The 8,839-nt window shown below is 47.5% G+C and overlaps 1 protein-coding gene across 1 annotated transcript in view; it reads left to right on the top strand.

The window, feature by feature from the left end:
- LOC120048477 (transcriptional regulator ATRX-like) overlaps positions 1–8,839 on the top strand; it is a 91,646-nt gene that overhangs the window by 66,100 nt on the left and 16,707 nt on the right. The window contains 2 exon segments of the mRNA XM_038994476.1: positions 515–632; positions 4,256–4,386. Of these exon segments, the coding sequence (XP_038850404.1) occupies positions 515–632; positions 4,256–4,386 (249 nt within the window).

Consider the following 8,839-nt stretch of genomic DNA (forward strand, 5'->3'; position numbering starts at 1 on the left):
CCCTGACCTCCTCCAGGGGGCCTTGACCTCCCAGGGGGCCCTGACCTCCCAGGGGGCCCTGACCTCCAAGGGGCCCCCATTCATTTTGTGCGTCTCACTCAGATATCATATTATTAAGATTACAAAATGTATGTAATTACAGGAAATTTGCTGTAAAACTGCACATTTTTCCCTCCCAAAGCCAAAAGGTGAAGAATTGCAGGAAATGTACTTTAAAGTGATACCTTGGTATTTTTGCAATGAGTCCCTTTATCTACTTGCCCAGAGTCAGATGAACTTGTGGATACCACTTTACCACGCAAATCTCCGGTTTGGATGAGACGGACTTTATGACCAAATTGTTCTCCACTTTGTAGCCCATTTTGACACTAGAATAAATATTTCTGACTGATATCGCTCAGGCTGTTTCCAATGACAGATTGTTTTGTTTGATTATTGCTCTTTGACTGTGTCCCTCCCTTCTCAGAGGAGAGACTACTGTGTGTTTACTTGTGTCTCGCTCCTCTTTCTCCAGAGAAGAGACTACTCTGCCCTGACCAAGTTCCTGCCTCCTAAACATGAGTACGTTGTGTCCGTCAGAGTCACACCCATCCAGTGTACTCTATACCGACACTACCTGGAGCACTTAACAGGTACATACTAACCCCTATCCCATCTAGTGTACTCTATACCGACACTACCTGGAGCACCTAACAGGTACACACTAACCCCTATCCCATCTAGTGTACTCTATACCGACACTACCTGGAGCACTTAATAGGTACATACTAACCCCTATCCCATCTAGTGTACTCTATACCGACACTACCTGGAGCACCTAACAGGTACATACTAACCCCTATCCCATCTAGTGTAACATTGTACTTCTGTGTGTTTTAAGAGGGAGGGAGGGAGGGAGGGAGGGGGCTAATCTGGGCGATTCGGATAAAAAAAAAAATCTGAGGTCTGAATTTTCTCCACTTTGGTCCGACTACCCTGTGGTGCATCCCAACACAGCATGCTGTTACAGCTGACAGCAGGCCCCAGGCGCCCCCCTCTAATGGGGGAAGAGAGGGAAGGGGGGAGGAAGAGAGGGAAGGAAAAAGGGAGAGAAGTCTCCAGCTTTAGGTCTACGGTAGACTGGCTGTCTGTCCAGCTTTAGGTCTACGGTAGACTGGCTGTCTGACCAGCTTTAGGTCTACGGTAGACTGGCTGTCTGTCCAGCTTTAGGTCTACGGTAGACTGGCTGTCTGACCAGCTTTAGGTCTACGGTAGACTGGCTGTCTGTCCAGCTTTAGGTCTACGGTAGACTGGCTGTCTGACCAGCTTTAGGTCTACGGTAGACTGGCTGTCTGTCCAGCTTTAGGTCTACGGTAGACTGGCTGTCTGACCAGCTTTAGGTCTACGGTAGACTGGCTGTCTGACCAGCTTTAGGCCTACGGTAGACTGGCTGTCTCTCCAGCTTGAGGCCTACGGTAGACTGGCTGTCTGTCCAGCTTTAGGTCTACGGTAGACTGGCTGTCTGTCCAGCTTTAGGTCTACGGTAGACTGGCTGTCTGTCCAGCTTTAGGTCTACGGTAGACTGGCTGTCTGACCAGCTTTAGGTCTACGGTAGACTGGCTGTCTGACCAGCTTTAGGTCTACGGTAGACTGGCTGTCTGACCAGCTTTAGGCCTACGGTAGACTGGCTGTCTCTCCAGCTTGAGGCCTACGGTAGACTGGCTGTCTGTCCAGCTTTAGGCCTACGGTAGACTGGCTGTCTGTCCAGCTTTAGGTCTACGGTAGACTGGCTGTCTGTCCAGCTTTAGGTCTACGGTAGACTGGCTGTCTGTCCAGCTTTAGGTCTACGGTAGACTGGCTGTCTGTCCAGCTTTAGGTCTACGGTAGACTGGCTGTCTGTCCAGCTTTAGGTCTACGGTAGACTGGCTGTATGTCCAGCTTTAGGTCTACGGTAGACTGGCTGTCTGTCCAGCTTTAGGTCTACGGTAGACTGGCTGTCTGTCCAGCTTTAGGCCTACGGTAGACTGGCTGTCTCTCCAGCTTGAGGCCTACGGTAGACTGGCTGTCTGTCCAGCTTTAGGTCTACGGTAGACTGGCTGTCTGTCCAGCTTTAGGTCTACGGTAGACTGGCTGTCTCTCCAACTTTAGGTCTACAGTAGACTGTCTCTCTATGTGTATTTGTATTTATTATGGATCCCCATTAGTTCCTGCCAAGGCAGCAGCTACTCTTCCTGGGGTTTATTATGGATCCCCATTAGCTTCTACCAAAGCAGCAGCTACTCTTCCTGGGGTTTATTATGGATCCCCATTAGTTCCTGCCAAGGCAGCAGCTATTCTTCCTGGGGTTTATTATGGATCCCCATTAGTTCCTGCCAAGGCAACAGCTACTCTTCCTGGGGTTTATTATGGATCCCCATTAGTTCCTGCCAAGGCAGCAGCTACTCTTCCTGGGGTTTATTATGGATCCCCATTAGTTCCTGACAAGGCAGCAGCTACTCTTCCTGGGGTTTATTATGGATCCCCATTAGTTCCTGCCAAGGCAGCAGCTACTCTTCCTGGGGTTTATTATGGATCCCCATTAGTTCCTGCCAAGGCAGCAGCTACTCTTCCTGGGGTTTATTATGGATCCCCATTAGTTCCTGCCAAGGCAGCAGCTACTCTTCCTGGGGTTTATTATGGATCCCCATTAGTTCCTGCCAAGGCAGCAGCTACTCTTCCTGGGGTTTATTATGGATCCCCATTAGTTCCTGCCAAGGCAGCAGCTACTCTTCCTGGGGTTTATTATGGATCCCCATTAGTTCCTGCCAAGGCAGCAGCTACTCTTCCGGGGGTTTATTATGGATCCCCATTAGTTCCTGCCAAGGCAGCAGCTACTCTTCCTGGGGTTTATTATGGATCCCCATTAGTTCCTGTCAAGGAAACAGCTACTCTTCCTGGGGTTTATTATGGATCCCCATTAGTTCCTGCCAAGGCAGCAGCTACTCTTCCTGGGGTTTATTATGGATCCCCATTAGTTCCTGCCAAGGCAGCAGCTACTCTTCCTGGGGTTTATTATGGATCCCCATTAGTTCCTGCCAAGGCAGCAGCTACTCTTCCTGGGGTTTATTATGGATCCCCATTAGTTCCTGCCAAGGCAGCAGCTACTCTTCCTGGGGTTTATTATGGATCCCCATTAGTTCCTGCCAAGGCAGCAGCTACTCTTCCTGGGGTTTATTATGGATCCCCATTAGTTCCTGCCAAGGCAGCAGCTACTCTTCCTGGGGTTTATTATGGATCCCCATTAGTTCCTGCCAAGGCAGCAGCTACTCTTCCTGGGGTTTATTATGGATCCCCATTAGTTCCTGACAAGGCAGCAGCATCTCTTCCTGCGGTCCAGCAAAATGAAGGCAGTTATACAAAATCTGTGTGTGTGCATGTGTCTGTGCCTATGTTTGTGTTGCTTCACAGTTGAACATCCAAGGGCCAACTGTGCTGCCCTGTTCTGAGCCAATTGTAATTTTCTGCCGATATATGACAATATCCATCCGGGTCCTTTGCCACAGGAAGTTTGTGTTACCTGACCTTCTCAAATAGTATAGAGGGGGCCCCGAGGTAGCCCTGCTAGAGGGGGCCCCGAGGTAGCCCTGCTAGAGGGGGCCCCGAGGTAGCCCTGCTAGAGGGGGCCCCGAGGTAGCCCTGCTAGAGGGGGCCCCGAGGTAGCCCTGCTAGAGGGGGCCCCCGGGGTAGCCCTGCTAGAGGGGGCCCCCGGGGTAGCCCTGCTAGAGGGGGCCCCCGGGGTAGCCCTGCTAGAGGGGGCCCCCGGGGTAGCCCTGCTAGAGGGGGGGCCCCCGGGGTAGCCCTGCTAGAGGGGAGGCCCCCGGGGTAGCCCTGCTAGAGGGGGGGCCCCCGGGGTAGCCCTGCTAGAGGGCTGGACAACATAAATGGCTCTGAGCCTCTCATGCATAACGCTACTTTCTGTCCCTAACACTAAATTAAATGCAAAATAAATATAAATGTTTCATCATAAAAACTAGTAAATCAACTGAACTGAATTTCAAATAAAAATCAAAAAACGAGTAGAAAGGAACAGAAAACCCCAAAACAACCGTGATTATAGTACCATATCAAAGGCTGTGTTTCAGATTGTAGTTGTTGAAGTGTTACGTCTCTCTGATTGTTCTGGTGTTGATATGAGTGTGAGGGAGTGGTACCTTCTTCAGCTGCAGCTGTGGTTGGTATGAAAGACACGTCCTTCCCTCTCTCACGCACCTCTCTGTCTCGCTCTGTCTCTGGGCAGGTGCGGGGAACGCGGTGGAGGGGGGTCGGGGTCGAGCCGGGACCAAACTGTTCCAGGACTTCCAGATGCTTAGCAGAATCTGGACCCATCCCTGGTGCCTGCAGCTGGACTACATCAGCAAAGAAAACAAGGTCTGTCTCCCCCCTCACCCGGCTGTCTGTCTCCCCCCTCACCCGGCTGTCTGTCTCCCCCCTCACCCGGCTGTCTGTCTCCTTCTGACTGTGTCTTGTGTTTTAGGGGTACTGACTGTGTCTTGTGTTTTAGGGGTACTGACTGTGTGTCTTGTGTTTTAGGGGTTCTGACTGTGTTTTAGGGGTTCTGACTGTTTTAGGGGTACTGACTGTGTCTTGTGTTTTAGGGGTTCTGACTGTGTCTTGTGTTTTAGGGGTACTGACTGTGTTTTAGGGGTACTGACTGTGTGTCTTGTGTTTTAGGGGTTCTGACTGTGTGTCTTGTGTTTTAGGGGTACTGACTGTGTGTCTTGTGTTTTAGGGGTTCTGACTGTGTTTTAGGGGTTCTGACTGTGTTTTAGGGGTTCTGACTGTCTTGTGTTTTAGGGGTTCTGACTGTTTTAGGGGTTCTGACTGTGTTTTAGGGGTTCTGACTGTGTCTTGTGTTTTAGGGGTTCTGACTGTGTCTTGTGTTTTAGGGGTACTGACTGTGTTTTAGGGGTACTGACTGTGTGTCTTGTGTTTTAGGGGTTCTGACTGTGTGTCTTGTGTTTTAGGGGTTCTGACTGTGTTTTAGGGGTTCTGACTGTGTTTTAGGGGTACTGACTGTGTTTTAGGGGTACTGACTGTGTTTTAGGGGTTCTGACTGTGTTTTAGGGGTTCTGACTGTGTTTTAGGGGTACTGACTGTGTTTTAGGGGTACTGACTGTGTGTCTTGTGCTTTAGGGGTTCTGACTGTGTGTCTTGTGTTTTAGGGGTACTGACTGTGTTTTAGGGGTACTGACTGTGTCTTGTGTTTTAGGGGTACTGACTGTGTGTCTTGTGTTTTAGGGGTACTGACTGTGTCTTGTGTTTTAGGGGTACTGACTGTGTGTCTTGTGTTTTAGGGGTACTGACTGTGTTTTAGGGGTACTGACTGTGTGTCTTGTGTTTTAGGGGTACTGACTGTGTCTTGTGTTTTAGGGGTTCTGACTGTGTGTCTTGTGTTTTAGGGGTACTGACTGTGTGTCTTGTGTTTTAGGGGTACTGACTGTGTGTCTTGTGTTTTAGGGGTACTGACTGTGTTTTAGGGGTACTGACTGTGTGTCTTGTGTTTTAGGGGTACTGACTGTGTTTTAGGGGTACTGACTGTGTGTCTTGTGTTTTAGGGGTACTGACTGTGTCTTGTGTTTTAGGGGTACTGACTGTGTGTCTTGTGTTTTAGGGGTACTGACTGTGTTTTAGGGGTACTGACTGTGTGTCTTGTGTTTTAGGGGTACTGACTGTGTGTCTTGTGTTTTAGGGGTTCTGACTGTGTTTTAGGGGTTCTGACTGTGTCTTGTGTTTTAGGGGTTCTGACTGTGTCTTGTGTTTTAGGGGTACTGACTGTGTGTCTTGTGTTTTAGGGGTACTGACTGTGTGTCTTGTGTTTTAGGGGTACTGACTGTGTTTTAGGGGTTCTGACTGTGTCTTGTGTTTTAGGGGTTCTGACTGTGTCTTGTGTTTTAGGGGTACTGACTGTCTTGTGTTTTAGGGGTACTGACTGTCTTGTGTTTTAGGGGTACTGACTGTGTCTTGTGTTTTAGGGGTACTGACTGTGTCTTGTGTTTTAGGGGTACTGACTGTGTCTTGTGTTTTAGGGGTACTGACTGTGTCTTGTGTTTTAGGGGTACTGACTGTGTGTCTTGTGTTTTAGGGGTTCTGACTGTGTGTCTTGTGTTTTAGGGGTACTGACTGTGTTTTAGGGGTACTGACTGTGTTTTAGGGGTACTGACTGTGTTTTAGGGGTACTGACTGTGTGTCTTGTGTGTCCTTGTGTTAGGGGTTCTGACTGTGTGTCTTGTGTTTTAGGGGTACTGACTGTGTTTTATGGGTACTGACTGTGTGTCTTGTGTTTTAGGGGTACTGACTGTGTCTTGTGTTTTATGGGTACTGACTGTGTGTCTTGTGTTTTAGGGGTACTGACTGTGTCTTGTGTTTTAGGGGTACTGACTGTGTGTCTTGTGTTTTAGGGGTACTGACTGTGTTTTAGGGGTACTGACTGTGTTTTAGGGGTACTGACTGTGTGTCTTGTGTTTTAGGGGTTCTGACTGTGTCTTGTGTTTTAGGGGTACTGACTGTGTCTTGTGTTTTAGGGGTACTGACTGTGTGTCTTGTGTTTTAGGGGTACTGACTGTGTCTTGTGTTTTAGGGGTACTGACTGTGTGTCTTGTGTTTTAGGGGTACTTGACTGTGTGTTTGGTTTTAGGGGTACTGACTGTGTCTTGTGTTTTAGGGGTACTGACTGTGTGTCTTGTGTTTTAGGGGTACTGACTGTGTGCTCCCTATTGGGTCCTGGTCAAAATGAATTAAATACAAGGAATAGGGTGCCCTTTAGGGAATAGGGCGCATTTGCTACAGGCTGAGCTACCAGAGAGACAAACACTACTAGCCCCTTCTAATGTTGTCTTATGAATACTAGCCCCTTATAGTCCCCTCCTCCCTGTAAGGTAGGAGCGACTGAGATAAACCACTATTTATATAGTCCCCTCCTCCCTGTGTACCTGGAAGGTAAAAAAAAGGCCCCTACCTGGAAGGCTAGTTGGCAGAGAGCCTCCACCCAGTCATGGTAGTTCTCTGAGGCCAGGATGTATCTTCTTTGTGTGGTGTTCAGGTCAAACGCTCTACAGTCTGGAGGTAGGTCAAAGGTCAACCATTTTATTTTAGAAGAAAAAAAAGAGAGAATTAAAGCGGGGCAAATAAATGTCATAAACCAACATTTAAAACAGATAAACTGCCTTTAATAAATCAGGGGTTCAACTATTTCTCAGATTGCAGAGAGTATACACTCTCTGAAACACTGATATTAACAGATTAAGGACTGATATAATGAACAGATTAAGTACTGGTTTCATGGACAGATTAAGTACCGGTTTCATGTCAGATTAAGTACCGGTTTCATGGACAGATTAAGTACCGGTTTCATGGACAGATTAAGTACTGGCTTCATGGACAGATTAAGGACTGGTTTCATGGTCAGATTAAGGACTGGTTTCAGATTAAGTACCGGTTTCATGGACAGATTAAGTACAGGTTTCATGGACAGATTAAGTACCGGTTTCATGGACAGATTAAGTACCGGTTTCATGGACAGATTAAGGACCGGTTTCATGGTCAGATTAAGTACCGGTTTCATGGACAGATTAAGTACCGGTTTCATGGACAGATTAAGGACTGGTTTCATGGTCAGATTAAGGACCGGTTTCATGGTCAGATTAAGTACCGGTTTCATGGACAGATTAAGGACTGGTTTCATGGACAGATTAAGTACTGGTTTCATGGACAGATTAAGTACTGGTTTCATGGACAGATTAAGTACTGGTTTCATGGTCAGATTAAGTACCGGTTTCATGGAAAGATTAAGTACTGGTTTCATGGTCAGATTAAGTACCGGTTTCATGGACAGATTAAGGACTGGTTTCATGGTCAGATTAAGGACCGGTTTCATGGTCAGATTAAGTACCGGTTTCATGGACAGATTAAGTACCGGTTTCATGGACAGATTAAGTACCGGATTCATGGTCAGATTAAGTACCGGTTTCATGGACAGATTAAGGACTGGTTTCATGGACAGATTAAGGACTGGTTTCATGGACAGATTAAGTACTGGTTTCATGGACAGATTAAGTACCGGTTTCATGGACAGATTAAGCACTGGTTTCATGGACAGATTAAGTACTGGTTTCATGGACAGATTAAGTACCGGTTTCATGGACAGATTAAGTACCGGTTTCATGGACAGATTAAGGACTGGCTTCATGGACAGATTAAGGACTGGTTTCATGGTCAGATTAAGGACCGGTTTCATGGACAGATTAAGGACTGGTTTCATGGTCAGATTAAGTACCGGTTTCATGGTCAGATTAAGTACAGGTTTCATGGACAGATTAAGCACCGGTTTCATGGACAGATTAAGGCTAGTCCTGGACTGAAAACACTATACCGTCGTTAGGTAGGGCTGGAGGGCAGCTCTCCTCTGGGGCCAGGGTAACACTGAGGCGTATCACACAGCTGAACAATCCTCCTACACTGGGTGGACTTGGACTTGGAGCTGGCGGTTGTGTGGCCTCCGTCAAGGATGTCGTAGAATTCGACTCGACCGATGCCGAAAAGGCTAGAGGGGTAGAGAACCATCCACGTCTTCCTCCACGTTTTCTGTGGTGGACGGATACAGCAGTCAATCACCATGAATTATTCTTAAAAGTGTTGAAAGAACTTTCATAACATCACTTTGAATTTGTAATCAGATGAGAATAGCCTTCAACATTTTCTTCCAACATTAATAAAAGACTTTCATCCATTAGCTCAGTTGAGTAAAGTCCTGCAGATGTACAGCATCTTTGTAAAACACTCACCTTTCCAAACTTGTTTCCCTTAACGTAGAGCATCCCCTCCT

The sequence above is a fragment of the Salvelinus namaycush genome, chromosome 5, assembly GCF_016432855.1.
Source record: "Salvelinus namaycush isolate Seneca chromosome 5, SaNama_1.0, whole genome shotgun sequence".
NCBI classification, from domain to species: Eukaryota; Metazoa; Chordata; class Actinopteri; order Salmoniformes; family Salmonidae; genus Salvelinus; species Salvelinus namaycush.